Genomic DNA, 15375 nt, shown 5'->3' with positions numbered 1-15375 from the left:
ACAGAATCCCCCTGTTTGTACAAAAATGTATGATTAACCAAAAAGAAAGCTACTGGTAAATAATAACTACAGTCAGTCTAAATGCTGTGCTTATATGCTCATGTCTGGAGGACTCTGAAGATTGCTCAAGCAAGCGTGCCCCTTGCCTCTAGTGACCCCATCCATTTTGCAAATAAGACATGGATTTATCCCAGTTTAAAAGGGGCATGATAACTAACAGCTCTCATATCTGGCACTCGTCTTCTTCCTTGTTGACATGAGAGCCAGAAATAGAGGGTGTGACTTGGTAAATGTTTTTTTTTTTCTGCATCCATGCTGTCCTCCCCTGTGCTTTCATTACCCTCTGCTAGCCTCACTGAGTCAAAACAGCCCTCAGGATGAATTAACCCCATTCAGAAAAAAAATAGCATACACCCAGAAACCGGGAGTTCAAGACTTGCCAGTAGCTGAAAATGCTACGTTTGGAGGAGGTAGGACCCATGATGTTTAGCTCATTTGGTTCTACCAGAGGACCTTCCTGATAGCTGTCCTTGGCCTCCAGCTGTTCCACCTGAAGCCATCTCTGCAAAGAGATTTCTTTGACCTTTAGGCAGTTGTGCATGAAGATGTTACTCCTGGGGCATAATGCAGAGAAAGCCTTTAATTGAGTAGAAAGGCAGTATAAAGAATAAGTAAGAGAAGACAGCTTTTCACCTACTGGCATTTATAGTCACTAGATGAAGCACTTTGGTGCTTTTTGTTTTTGTTTTTGTTTTTTTCAGGGGAATCAGGGGCCCAATTTCTAGAAAATGCACTAAGGTTCATATACAGGGTCAGATGCTAATACAGAGCTTTGCAAATGGGTGGAGGCAGGTTGATTTTGGCCTTATTGTTCCTGATACTGTCCCTTTTACTAATGAAAGCGTAATCACAGCTCTGTCCAAATACCACAGCCAGCTGGAACTGACTCATTCTTCAAAAATATATGTTGCTGCTAATGTTGCCCATTTAATTTTTTGTTTATTTAACTTCCCAAGCACCTATTGAGAGAAATATTTAAATACATTATAATTCCTTAAGATTAGCATTATGAATGTATACTGCATGCTTAATATGAGTAAAAAATGTTTTCTTTACCCCAAAGAAAGCACTGGCAAAGTACCTTAGCTGTATAGATGCTGAAAAAGAGAATGAGTTCATACAAAGAGTGGTTCAAAATTACGTGGTTACTGAACAGGGTATTCTTACTGCAGTTTGTAATTGTGTATATATACACAACTGGATATTCATATTTTCACATGGACAGTGTGTGTGCGTGCTTGCTGCTGGAGACTGCAGCAATGTTGTTTTCAGAGGTGGATCAAATATCGAGCTATCTCTTTCAGTCTATCTCCACAGCCAGATTATTTCACCACTGCAGAGTATTGGCATAACATTGAGAGCTTTTATTTGGATGCTGATACTGGATAGTTGTGGAAAATTCCTGTAACTTCAGCTCATGGACAGCTTAAATAGAATTTATGAGCCATGTCCTCATTTGGCGTAAAATATTATGGCTCCACTGGTTTAACAATAAAGCTGTACTATTTACCCCAGCTGATCTCAGTCAGGAAAGTAGGATTTTTGACATCTTCATTCAAAATCACTTTTCTACCTGAATGCTTTGGCTATTCTCTGCTATATTTAAACAGGTGTGCATGTTATCAAGTAGTTTGGGGCTCATATATGATCTTTGAAGAATTCTGGATTAGTTTGTATTTGGTAACAGGGAGAAATTGACTGACTGCGTGAGAGGTGGAAATTGTGAATAAATTGTATTCTGGACTCAGAACAATTCTGTGCCTTTTCTAAGTGAAAACTGCAGCAGCCCCACATCATCGGTGCCAACTCCCTCTATAAATTGTACCCTTTGCTCTAATTTAAAAGGTAGGATTTCAATAGAAGTTATAATTTGGATGCTTTTGGGGCTTATTTTAGACTTACCTCAATCATACTTTTTAACTATGAGATGTTCTTGCTGTTACATTGTAATGCAAATATGAAAGCTTTCCAGCAAGAACTTTAAGAAAGCTTTGCATTAAAAAAAAAAATCCCATAGCCTAGAATTTGCGTTTTGTACCAAATAATAGACTCTAGTTTCTGTCAGAAGAGGAGACCAAGCACATTGCTGGATCAAGGTGACCTTATATTCTGCAGAAAGAGTCAGGCAGAAGATACACTTGGTAAACGAACAGAAAAATCTGTGAAGTGAAACTGAGGGAGTGGTTGAGGCTGGTTTCTCTCCTACTGAATGAAAGCCAAGAATGGAGAAGATAACTGGGAATGAGATAGTGTTGTAAAAGAAATGGAGGAGCCCCTGACTTCGTTTTCTTACCTTTCTGCGACTCTGCTATCCCTGGTCATTCCCTTTAAAGGGTTATTTCCTGAATTTCATCTTGGCAAAGGTAGAGGATATTGCTGAGCATAATCACATGGTGTTTTCCCAGAGCATAGTTCACAGAGGAGACAGTACATGCAAGCACAGAACAGCATAAATCTTAAAATAAAACTTCTGCAAAACAAGCATTTCATATCCTGGCAGCCATGCCCTCAGTCACAGCTGAGTTTGTTTTGCATTACAAAAGACATTGCATGTTTTTAAAAACCTTTCATTTAAACTAAATTTCCTCATGGTCATCAGTAGCCTAAAAGATAATTTATTTCATTTTCATTTTGTTTGGGATTGTTTTCTGGAGGGGAGGAGAAGGAGGGTGGAGAATTGCTTTCTTTTCTGGGTAAGTTTCTAAATGTCATCCTCAATGTTTATGTGGAATCAGTGGGATTTATGTGGAAAGGGAGGGTTTTCATGTGGACCAAACTCAAGCATTAGCACCCTAAAATAGTGTCCACAGCCTGAGCTACTTGAAGGTTTCCATGCAGCAGCAGGAGGGGTTTTTTAAGATTGAAATTTAGAAAGTCAAAATTGAAAGCCTGCAGCAACATCATCTTGAGTCTTCAAAGGTACTGGAGTCATAACTGAGAAGGGCAAAAGTCCCCGAGCAACGAGAGCCAATGCATCCTAAGCAGAGGATTTGACTTGTGCTAGGAGAAGAAAAGTGAAATGTGTCTCTCCAGACCACTCAAGTAAGCACAGCTTCTGCGGTGCTGCCTCCCCACCTGGGACAATTTAGAGGCCTCTGCTTCATGCCCATTCAGAGGCTGGGAGGTGGGAAGACCTTTCATAGACGGTGAGCTAATAGGTACCAAGTCTGGGCTTTGCACTGTTTCTGTTTTCCAAATATTAATATTAGGGGTGGAGGTGTGTTGCTCTTAGTTTTTAAGGAAAAGTACTCCTTTTTAAGTCTCAACCCTCTGTTGACTTCTGGAAAGCATTCCAAAGCCTGAGTAGGGAGATGGAAGAAAGTACGACTTCAGAACACTTGAGTCATGTCCAGTGAGACATTGACTTTAAGGCTTGTGTCATTCTGGGAACTGAGTCCTGGCATTTTAAGTCATGTTGGGCAAATCCACACAATGCACTGTGAGGCAGCAGTAGTTACTAGCTCTGATCCCCAAACCACAAAAGCCTGGCTGGTATTTGGTTCCCCCAGCTCTCCTGGATCACTGCTTCAGGTTCTTATGTTACTTTTTGGGTAGGATATCTAGGGAGTACTGTAAAAATAAAAAGGCTTGATTGAGCACACCCCCTCATTACCGCCTAACCTATACCTGGTGATAAAACCGCAAGATTTTGGCTTGAGAGATTTAGCTTCAGTTGCAGAATAACTGTAGATGAATCACATATAGCCTCTGTGGTGTGTGTGTGTGTTTTTTTTTTTCTCCCATCATCTTCCTTTCTGCTAGAAAGAGATAGCAGCAGCAAGCACCTCGCCGTTGTGTTAGGAGGAGAAATCAATTAGAGCGTGAGGAGCTCGGGCTCTGCTGCGGTGAGGCCAGCACTGCTGCCTCCCTTCGTTCTGGTCCACACCGTGTCGCACTGCGTGACTCCGGGCGGATCACCGCTTCACCGCGCTTCATTTTCTGCTCAGAAACGTGGACAGTAATTTGGCTTCTCACAGCTACCTTCAATGGGTGTTAAAACTCAGTCAATTAATGTCATGGAGACACTTTGTTATCTTTCTATGCCTTATCGGTTTAACGCAAGGGAAAAAGAAAAAAAAAAAAAAAAAAAAAAAACATGCTGGCATGCAAACTTCAATTGGCAAAATGTCAACAAAAGTTATTGCTGCTGCAGATGAGATGGATAACTCTTGCTGTTAAAATAATATCTGGTGTTTTGCTCAGATGTCTAATGGGTTTGCTTTTTAAGCATGGATGATACAAAATATCCCCAAGGCATTATTCCCAAGAAGATATAGAATCCCACTTAATGTCTATTTTTAGGATTGAATAGGTTCTGTAAAGGCTCATTTGTTTGAAGAAAAGATAGTTAATCACTTTGGTTTCCATGTGATTTTTGAAGGGAGAAATTTTGTCGTACCTCCCCTTCCTTATCTCTACTCTGCTTGGCTCGCATGTGTCCTGGAATCGTTGCCATTTTTGTGTGGGTGGTAAGAACTGAAGGAATTAAATAAATGGAGTAGAACTGCTAACAGAGCAAGAGTAGTTATTTGTACATTACGAAGTGAAGTTGTCACTTCTAAGACTGCCAACTTTTTCATTTCTGTAAGAGGGTACAGCTTTTAAAGAAGACAGTGCTATAGGCAAATTAGTAAATGGACGGAAGGAGCAGGAGGATGTGGGGGTGACTATGGAAGGAATTGTTAGAATATTTTACTTATTTTAAAGTGTACCATTGTTTTTAGTCACTCAAGTTCATGTCCGATTTAACTTGTATTTAAGAAATGGAATGTGGTGGATTGCAAATGACTGGCTTGGAAAACTTCCAGAAGTCATTGAATTTCAGCAGTTTTACTGTTCTCCTGTAAAAGAAACAACTTGTTTTAAGCAAGCTATATGCTTCTTTCTGTGCTCTAAATAGAAAATAATGATGTTATGCATTACCGCATGAACTATATTTGGCACTCACCAGCAATATTCATTTTCTCCTGCTTCTCTCTCTCCCTCTCTTCCTCTCTCTCCAAAATACACATATATATATGTCTGACAGTAATCTAGGAGGCCAAGTAACAGACCACATTCTTCTACTACTAAAATCATATAAATACCTAACATGGTTTAAATCCCTTAAATTGGGATTTATGAAAGAATGACAGCAAACAATCTTCTGTCTACACCATCGCTCAGGCAGTTACAGCTACTGCTTTGCATTTATTTGTTAGACTACATGGTGGATCCACATTTAATCTCCTTTTACCCATGAATAAACTAAGGCAAATGACTTAAACCAGTACTGGGAATCTAAAGCTCTGTCTGTGCTAGTAAAGCAAGCATACCATGGCATTGATCTCAGTGACAGTTAATACTTTCCCAGCCAATGTGTGGTCATGTTTGGGGGAATAAGGTGGAATGGGCACTGTTCCCACTAGGCAGTGTGGACAAAGAAATCCTACTTTGAGAGGAAGAAGAGGTATAGCTGTGCAAAAGCGAGCTGTGCCACACAACTGCTCTTAAGTCAGAGATCAGTCCCTTGCCTCTTCTATTCAGTAGTATTTATTTGGCCTAAGAGACTGTCCCTGGTTCCCAGAGAAGCCCCTGAAGCTGTAGCCAGATATTGACTGTGTAATTCACAGTAGTCTGACCCCAGAGAAGTCATTCTAAACAGTTCTTCGTGATAGGAAAATACACCTCTTTCACTTCTGGGAAACTTGCATTACTTGTGAGTCACAAGGCTTTAAAAAAGCAAAACAAGTTGCAGTTGAAGTGATATGAGAAATATGCTCAAGAGCTCCTCCAAAAGGACCCTACTGAAAAACTTGGGAGCCAAGAGCTGAAATGGGGGGCTGGGAGGCAGAGGTGTCTGCACATAATACAGAAAAATGGTGATCTCTGAAGACACTGACAATTGTTTAATTCTCTGGTTCTTGTGAACCATTTCCCCTTCTTCCTACAGTTGTTTGGGTGGTCAATACTTTCCTTCTTGACTTCCAGACTCAGTGAAGGTGCTCAGGAACCTGGCAGGCAGAGGTTTGGCTTCTTAGTTCCTTTCACTGTTGGTCTAATTCAGCTGCATTCACTAATTGGATCAGTAGCATGGAGAAAACTTTAAATTCATTCTCAGAATACGGTTAGGCAAAGCACATAAATTTTCCCCACTTTCTCAGTGTCAGTGCCTCTTTAGGCACTTTTCTTTCTCTGGGCTCTTAGCCTGCTCCTGCTGCTCCTTAATATTTTCTTCAGCTTTCCTTTGCTTGTTAGATTTATAGTAAGAAGAATAGATTTATAGTAAGAAGAATATTATGGTCCTGTTAAGGACCTTCTCCTCTCTCCCACAATCTCTCCTACCACTCTTTAACTCTGAGATGTTTAAAATGTGAAGAAAGTCCCCTTTAGCTTCAACAATGATTGATGCTAGCAAACAGCAAGTCCCAAAGTGCTAAAAATGACAAGATGCATGCAAGTTGTCATCATTTAATGCTTTTGCAGTTTGTTTGGTTTGGATGTTACCCAAGGAGCCCAAGTTCTTCAAATTTACCCTTTGCTTGGGAGAAAGTTGAGCTTGCATTGTGCTTCCCTGTGATGTGGTCTGTGAGGGTGACAGGTAAAGGACAAACTGAGCTGGGGCACAGCTAGACACATATAGCCACAGCATATGACAGAGAAGAGAAGAAGGAAACAAGAGGCCTAAGAGCTCTAGGAATCTGCAGGCTGCTTTAAAAGGTTGTAGAAAGATGATGAGAGGAATTGTAAGACAACCCCTGTGAGAAGTCATGGATGACATCCTCCCCACACATTCCTTAAGCTCCCTTGGTGTTCAGAGGACTTTTAGGCAATGGTTTCTGACTGACATGCTAAGCTGGGTGAAGGCATGAGCAGGTTTATATACATTCAGAGTCTTTTCTTGACCAAGGGTTTTCTTCCCTTGAGGTACAAGGAGCGAAGTGAGCGTGCTGTGTCCTGTGCAGTCTGCAATAGCAGGAATGGGGAATCAAAGCTGCTAACAGATGTAGTAATCATGTATGAAGGTGTTGTTGTAATGGATTGTAAAATAATGATTTTTCGTAGTCTAATTACATGGCCAGAGTTTCCAAGGGGCTGGGGGCACCCAAATTTCAGACTCAACACAGCTGCAGCAAATTGGGCCCATCAGCTCCTTTACTTTCACTGAAAGGCATTTCCTGCCTTTTAATCACCACAGTGCTCTGTAAGACAACCACATTCATATATATAACAAAATATCTCCTCTTGCAGCAACTGATACAGTTCATTTAAAGTGCTGACTGCTTCAGCCTACAAACCCTGCCTCCCTCACAGAAATTTCTGCTCGCAGGTAGTCTTTAGCCTACCTAGAATATCTGAGTGCCCATTTCGCCTTAGAAAATGAGTGGAAAGCAGGTGCCCATCCTTCCACCAAGTGTGCTGACAACTGGGAAATGAGATATAGGCAATCTTTGGTAAGGCCAAGGTGACTCAGCCCATGCTGGTCCTGAGAGCAGCCATGCCTTGGTAGAACTCTTCCCAGCTCACCCCTAGCACTCGCTGCTTAAGATTGCACCTGATTTTGAACATCCCCTGAATAAATAAAAGAAGCTGTAAGCTGATGTTGTTGCGCAACGCGAAAGCACACAATAGTAATCACAGCTAATGACTCTGCTAAATGCTAGGCTGCACACACCTCCTTGTTTGGTGTTTGTTTTGTATACAGAAGGTAACATTGGCTGAATAACGAGGATGCCAAGTTACAGATGGGGTTGTGGAATCGTATTTGACAGCCGATTAGAGTAATCTGACAGAAATGATGACTTAATCACCACGACAGACTCCAAATTCCCAGACAGAATTCCACCCAGGTTAATCTAATTTCCTTGCAATATTTTTGCCAGAAATAGACTCTTAGCCGGCTTGTTTTCTCCCGTGCAGATGTCACATGGTTTTGACAAGAATGTAAATAGGTAGCATTATTATTGTTCAAAAGATGACTGTGAGGCTCTAAAGCTGGAGAGGATCCGTGCCTTTGAGAGGTTTTTGGTTAGCTCCATTGTGCTTTTTTTCCCTGATGAAGTTATATTTGCATATAGTGGTGTGTACTCTGGAAAAAGAGGGGGAAAAAAAGGCATAACTAGTCAATTGTAGTTACAGGCCACATCTTGGTCCTGCTGCTACCCTGGACATAGCCAATAGATGGATTCCCTTTGATTTCAGGGGGATTTGGGATTTTGTGTTTTACAACCATTTCTTTCCCATTGAGATTTTCGTTACCCCGTGGACCACATCAACACCTCTGTTTGGGGTGAGCCCAAAAAGCAGCAGTGATGTACTGGGCCTCAGGTTTTCTGTGGCCTGCATTACTGCACAGGCCTCGTGTGGAGCCTCTGTGGCTGACAGCACTGCCGCAAGGCACTGCCAGCCTTGGGCAACAGGCATCTGCCTGCTCTCCATTGTGAAAAAAGGGTAATGAAAGCTCAGTCGCACTGTTAAGAGCTGTACAACTGCATCCAGTGGAGCTCTCTAAAATCTTGCCAAGGAGGGATCGTTCCTCACAGCCCGTTCTCCAGTCTGGTTGCGATAGTCCCATGCACATTGCTTGCTAGAGAGGCTGCCCACCCTCAGAAACAACTTGTCTGAGAGCTGTGCTCTTCTCTTGTATTATAGATCCAAGTGCAGGATGATAATGTCTGTAAATGATTTGCTGCAGTTACTTTTCTCACTTTTTCCTATTTATTAATTGCAAATGTACAGTCATAAATACTGTATTTTTATAGGCAGAGCTTTCTTCAAGCACAGAAAAAAAAGCGTTTCCTGTTTTTCTGTGACAATATGACATACTAAGAAATCACTTACCTTGAGATCCATAAGTGTACGGCTTTGTGATGTATAGCTACAATAACAGCTTTCTGATAAGACATGAAATCCTTCATTTCAGCAGATGACATGATTCTAGTGGGTGGCATCTAATTTGAAACAGGTTTATATCATCTATAATCTTTTGGAGGGTCTCAGAAAGCACAGCTATTTTATTATTTTATAGCCTACAGTTATACAAGCAAGATATAAAACGCACAGATTATTTTCTCTTTTGCTGGTTGTGGAGTGAAAGGATAGTACCTATTTAGCCTTTGTCTCTGCCCCTTTAATATTCTTACTTACTTACTTCACGCCTTATAGTTCATCTTTTTTTCCTTTTTTCTTTCCCTTTTCCCCTTTCCTTTCCTTTCCTTTCCTTTCCTTTCCTTTCCTTTCCTTTCCTTTCCTTTCCTTTCCTTTCCTTTCCTTTCCTTTCCTTTCCTTTCCTTTCCTTTCCTTTCCTTTCCTTTCCTTTCCTTTCCTTTCCTTTCCTTTCCTTTCCTTTCCTTTCCTTTCCTTTCCTTTCCTTTCCTTTCCTTTCCTTTCCTTTCCTTTCCTTTCCTTTCCTTTCCTTTCCTTTCCTTTCCTTTCCTTTCCTTTCCTTTCTTTTCCCACCTACTTCTAAATATTTTATGGGTAGAGAGCTTATAATATGTATTGTCACGGCAGTTGTCTCTAGAGGTCAGCAATGAGTTTAATAATGAGATGCGAACCAGTGACTCTGTAAAACCCATTTCAGGTTATAAATGGCATGTTTTATTGAATCTAGTGTTAAAGGTTGTTAACGTATCAATTGGTGATGGTCAGGGTTAAACAAGCTTCAACACGAGCCCTCTCATGTTAGGGAACTGTCAGTAACGTATTTTTCCACCATCCTCTTTGCCGAAGCCATGTTTGTGTATCGCATCCATTTTGCCATGGCTATTCCGCGGTTTAAACCCTTCAGGCCTGATCTGAATCTTTTATTAGTTTTGCACTGATATAATTCTGTTAAGCACGGTGGCATTCCTCCTGATTTAGACTTGCTGGTGAGAAGAGAATTTGGGCCCTGGGTTTTCAGCAGGAACCTTTGAAATCAAGTCAACACCTAGTTGGAACGTCTTGTTAAATCATACCTCTTTGCAAGCATAATAGATTACTGACTTAATGAACTTGAGGTAATTATGCAAAACAGAAGAGGATAATTTCTGATGTGCTAACTGTGTTTACCAGGTAACCCTGATCTTTTGTGGTACTGCAAAAATAACTTCTTTACATGAGTTTGGTCCAAAGGTCTCTAGTTCAAGAGGTTTGTAAAGTGAAAGGTTTTTAGAATTGTTAAAATTGCATTTATTCAAAGTATATCCACTCAGGGACATAAAATGGAGCTAGGCAGAGTGAAAGATTCACTGTCTATATAAGGCCTGGATTTGGGTTGGTTTTCTGTAACTTGCATATTCCCAATGTTACAGTGAACTGAGAAGTGATGTTTCTAGTAGTCATCAGAAATTATCCTACATCCTCCTCGGCCTCTAGTATTAGGAGATATGTCTGACTACCTCAGTTTTTCTTTATTTGCACCCTCTTACAATGCATCCAAACAACTCAATTTTGTTTTCTTTATTTCTTCACCTTCCTGTGGCTGTGCAGAGATGCCAGTACCTGCAGCAGGCTCACTGAAGCAAGTTGCACCTTTTTTCCTGATTCAGCTTTTGTTTGCTGAGTGGACATGCTGCATCCCATTCCCATGAATTCAAAGTCTCCTGCAGTGCCCAGCGTATTGTTGATGCCAGGATAAATGTTAAGCACTGGTTAAAGAAGATAGAGTACAATATAAGGTCTCTTTTTTATATAAATTAGATCAAATAAGAGTGGTGGCAGACAAGTGCAGGGCTCTTTAAGTCTGTCTTGGAAACAAATGATTCAAAGAGAACAGAACTGTTAAAATTGAAGCAAATTTATGCATCCTGGTGACTACATCAACCTTGTGGCTTTGCCTTTTCCTTAGGGCACAGTAGGGAATTTTGCAAGCAGCGCAAGGCATACATTGATTTGTAGGGCCAGAGTGCATTCTGGACTTTAAGTAAATCTTACGGAAATATGCACGGCAATATTGTATATTCAGTAAAGAATCTAGCAGCTACGTCCCTGGAGGTTAAGTGACTCCACCAAAAACAATGCAGATTTGGTTTTCTGTGCTGCTTTGAAAGCACATTTGATATGAGTGCATGGATATTCTCTCCTGCTCAGCTATTTTTGTTTTCCAACATCATGTTTGTCATAATAGTCTTTTATAAAAAAACATGAAATTGCTGCTGACATTTTCAGCCAATACACAGCTTTGCTGCACCGATAGATGTTACAAAAGCAGAAAGAGCTCATATTTTTACATGTTCACGTGAAATGGAGAGAATTGCCGAAGAGAGTAAAGGCAGCGGCCCTGCTGCTGCCTTAAGGTTTGTGCAGAAAAATCCCAGCAGTTCTGCAGAGCCCAATGGTAAAAAATAAAGAGTTGTGTTTTTTTTTTTTTTTTTCAGGCTTAAGCATCTCCCCCACTGAAAAACAATTCAGGGTCCTTTCTGAGGGATTTTGAGAAGCTATAATAAAATTCCCCTGAATCCATCACAGGGGACCCATGGCTGACTATAACCAATGTCCACTAGAAGCAGCATGTACTCTCTAACCAAAGAGGACTCAGCTGTTGTGGTGTTTCTAGTCCTGAAATAACAGAAAGCGTTTGGTGAAAACTTTGTTGGAATTTTCAACAACTGAAGGTGGGGGGAGCCTCATTTAGCAATGAAAGCCAAGGAAACACCATTTTAGGTGTGGGAGGTTAAGATGACATGAGATGTAGAGCATAGCTCACTACACACGTTTTCTGTTGCAATAAGAAGGAGACAAATGAAGGAAGAAGTTGAATAGGAAAAAGTGTTAGGAGCTTTTATGGCTTTTGTGGAAGCCAGAATTGTACAGTGTTGTGATGAAAGCTTTATGAATGAATGTATAATGTATTGAGAGGAAAAAAAAAAAGATACTAAAGAGTTATGGGAAGCTATTATAGGAAGCACAAGTCTTCCTCTTCAGTCCTGAAAGAATCAGCACATGTTTTTTTAATTACAAGCAAAGTTCATTTGTCAAACTAAACTCCTTTGAGTATGTTTGAAATGCTTTCGAGCTCTTAAATTACTTGAAAATTCCATCTCAGTCTTGGCAGTAGTGGGGCTCAAGAAAAAAAGTTGGTAAAACAGAAACCAAGCATGCCATAAACTAATGAGGGCTGTAACTTTAGAGGTCTTCTGAAACTAGATATGGCAAATTAAAGTTTTATATGAGTCCTGTGGGCCCAATGATCTATTTTTTTTAATCTTCCTGGTTATAAAATGCTCCTTTACCATTTTATACTTCTTAAAAGCCTATAATATGGTGTTATTTTGAAGTTATATCATTTCAACATGTTTAATATTGATCATGTATCCTTTTAGCCCCTCATTAAAAACCTGATTCTTGATTTTTATGACTATCCAACCTGCCTTACTCTTTTTCATTTTTGTTTTTAGATGCATCATCCTATTCAGATGAAACCCGCAGATAGTGAAAAGTCCAATGGTATGTGTTTAATTTATTTTTACCTAATTGTGACTCTCTTCACTAAAGCAAACAAAACATTGTGAGAGTTTTTGCTTTACTCCTTGTGTGGTGAAAATTATATGAGGCAGTTTTGCTGTACCTGACAGGTCAGGAAAGATGTTGACCTGCTCTGAACTCCCATTTATCCTCAGCTTTAAAGAAGGAAGGATATGTTCAGAAAAATGATCTTCCCTTGTACCTGCTGTATGTCACGGCCTACCTTGCTACAAATGTCTGTTCACTTGTGTTCACTCCTAGCAGTGAGGTGATCCAAGAACACCAATATTGATAAGATGGAGATTAAATTTTAATGGTGGGAAAAAAAAAAAAAAGAAACAAAAAATATTCCAATGTTATCAAACAGTGTAAGCAGCTGATGGGCCTTAAATATTTGCCTAAACCTCCGTTTTATAGAATGATGCTGTTCTGAATCTGAACTAAATTTAGGTTTTAATGATATGCTTAGTTCTGAACTGGGAAACCCACCTTGCATCTCTCTGTATACTTATTCCTCTCAACGATTGTAAAATGAATGCTATAATGACAGTAATATCCGTTCAGAATACTAGGTTACTGCCTAAGTGGATGTATATGACATGCAAAATAGACAGCATTCTCAATCTATTAAACATGCCAGGTTTGTATATTCAAGGAAATAAGATAATCGGATGGTAACGCAGCCTGGCTGTGTGTGATTCTTTAAAAATATATACATGTGTATATTTTGCCCTTGATTTGTTCCTGTAATTTTCTAAAATATATGTTAAAGATATCATCTGCCTTCTTAGATTGCAAGAGCTTCTTTTTCCCATAAGGCCCACATAATCAGAGCTGGTTCCTCCAACAGGCATCTTTGCACCTCATTAATTAGTAATCAGGGCAGAAGCCGTGCACTTAGAGATCTACATACCTGCAAATGTAAATTATGATTGGGCTCTAAATCTCTCCGCAAGGCTTTTTTAAGGCTTCTTTTGTGCTAATTGTAGTGCATCCATTTTCAGGCTTCTCCAAGGATTAAAAAGTTTGGAAGGAAATTAAAACTTCACATTATGCTAGGTTTCCTATTATGACAACTTTCAAAACAAAACTGGCCACAAGCATTGAAGATTTGGGCCATCACCCATTTGTAAGGGAGTGTGTTTTCTCTCTTGGGATGTCCACAGAGTTTTAGCAGCAATTTGTTGCTCTCTTTGGATGTTCAGCAGAGACGCCAAGGAATGAGCAGGAGGACCAAACTTTTAAGTCCCCACTGTAGCATGTGAGAGCTGCTGCTGGAATCAAAATTTCACTACCTAGTATGTGTTGTGCTTGCAGTGGGCAAAGTTTTCCCTTAGATACAGGAAGACCGGCCTGGACCCTCTGAACTACTTAGCCTGTACAGGTTCTTTTTTCAAGAATAAATTTCACCTCAAGTTCATTGGCAAATTAGAAACGTAAGAGCCAAGGGGCTGAAAGTAAACTCCCAAGGAATTACTTAGTCATTCCTCATTTTTCTTCTAAAGAAGATTGAACATATTGGCAAAGCACTATGGGAATTGTGCAAACCCTGTCCTGCTCTGCAGTGCTTACAAAGCAGAGTAAATTAGCTCCTTGCTGCTGATGTTAGACTGGGGTTATCTACATGATACTCCTGTCTGCACTGTGGGAATACTCTTATTAATCTTCAGAGTATTCTCTTGCACCTATGTCTAGCATGAAAATCATGAGGGACTGGGTTTTTTCTTCTTTTTTTTTTTTCTTGACTTCTTTGTATTTTGAGAAAACACATCCACAAATCAAAGGCAATCATCATTGTCAAATTAAAAACCTTTTTAAATTTAGACTCCTGGAGAGTGTATATGCTTCTGGTAGGCATGTTCAGAGGGTGGTGAACCCTTCGTTTCTAATGACTGGGGAAACAGAAGGCAAACTGACACCATGATGATGGGAACAATAGCACAGCTCCTCGGAAGGACGGGGCGTAGGAGTAGGATGCATGGAGGAGGCGAGAGTTTGCAAGCAGCCTGGAGAGCCAAAAGAGAAAAAAACAGCAGCATGGGGGAGGTGGAGGCCTGTTTGGCATGTGTTTCCCGTATGCTTCAGGCTATCCATCTGAGGAGGTATATTATCTGTGCCAATAACAAAGTGTAAACTGTACCCCTTCAACCAGATTGGTAAGTTCAAAGGGGAAAAGAAAGAAGGCATGCCAAGGAATCTTGTTTTTCATGATCCATGGTGTTTGAGCTTTTTGGGAATGCTTGAAACCCTTTGATTTCTGAGTAACGAGAGGATCCAACTGCATTTTATAGGTAAAGTGGTGTTTCTCAAGTTTCAAAGAGGTTAAAGAAATTCTCTTGTTCAGGATTTCCAAGTAGCTTGTAGAAAGATATGTGGGAGAGGTTGAACACTCACTGCAGTTCTTCTGAGCTCGCACGCCTTTGTGAAAGGTTGAGAGACCTGTTCAACTTTCAGTGGCAGGAATCATAGAATCATAGAATGGCTTGGGTTGGAAGGGACCTTAAAGATCCCATAGACAAGGACACCACTCACTAGATCAGGTTGCTCAGAACGTCATCCAACCTGGCCTTGAACACCCCCAGGGAAGGGGCATCCACAACCTCTCTGGGCAACCTGTTCCAGTGCCTCACCACCCTCTGAATGAAGGGGACATTGTCTCTTTCATCTTACAGAGGTTTTCAAAGAACAGTATTTTCTGTGTGATAATATGCCTCCTCGCCATCCTGAGTCCCTTGCTAAAAGATCTGAATGACCATCCAAGCCCAGCAGTGCTAGGGTGGAATGCTCCCCGTTCCTCATCAGTGTTCCTGTCTTTATGCATCACTTTACAAACATGCCTTAACACAAAAGGCCAGGCTCACCTCATGGAAACTGGGAGAAAGTTATGAA

General features: G+C 40.5%; 1 protein-coding gene across 14 annotated transcripts in view; it reads left to right on the top strand.

Moving 5' to 3' along the window:
* Nucleotides 1-15375, top strand: part of CELF2 (CUGBP Elav-like family member 2) — a 558673-nt gene that overhangs the window by 469264 nt on the left and 74034 nt on the right. For all 14 annotated transcript variants that reach the window (XM_068670066.1, XM_068670060.1, XM_068670059.1 and 11 more), the window contains one exon: nucleotides 12420-12468. In XM_068670066.1, the coding sequence (XP_068526167.1) occupies nucleotides 12420-12468 (49 nt within the window). The remainder of the gene's footprint in view (nucleotides 1-12419; nucleotides 12469-15375) is intronic.

This window comes from Anas acuta, chromosome 1 (assembly GCF_963932015.1).
Source record: "Anas acuta chromosome 1, bAnaAcu1.1, whole genome shotgun sequence".
Classification (NCBI taxonomy): Eukaryota; Metazoa; Chordata; class Aves; order Anseriformes; family Anatidae; genus Anas; species Anas acuta.
Note: the sequence above shows the minus strand (reverse complement) of the source record. Positions and strands in the feature narration are given on the sequence as shown.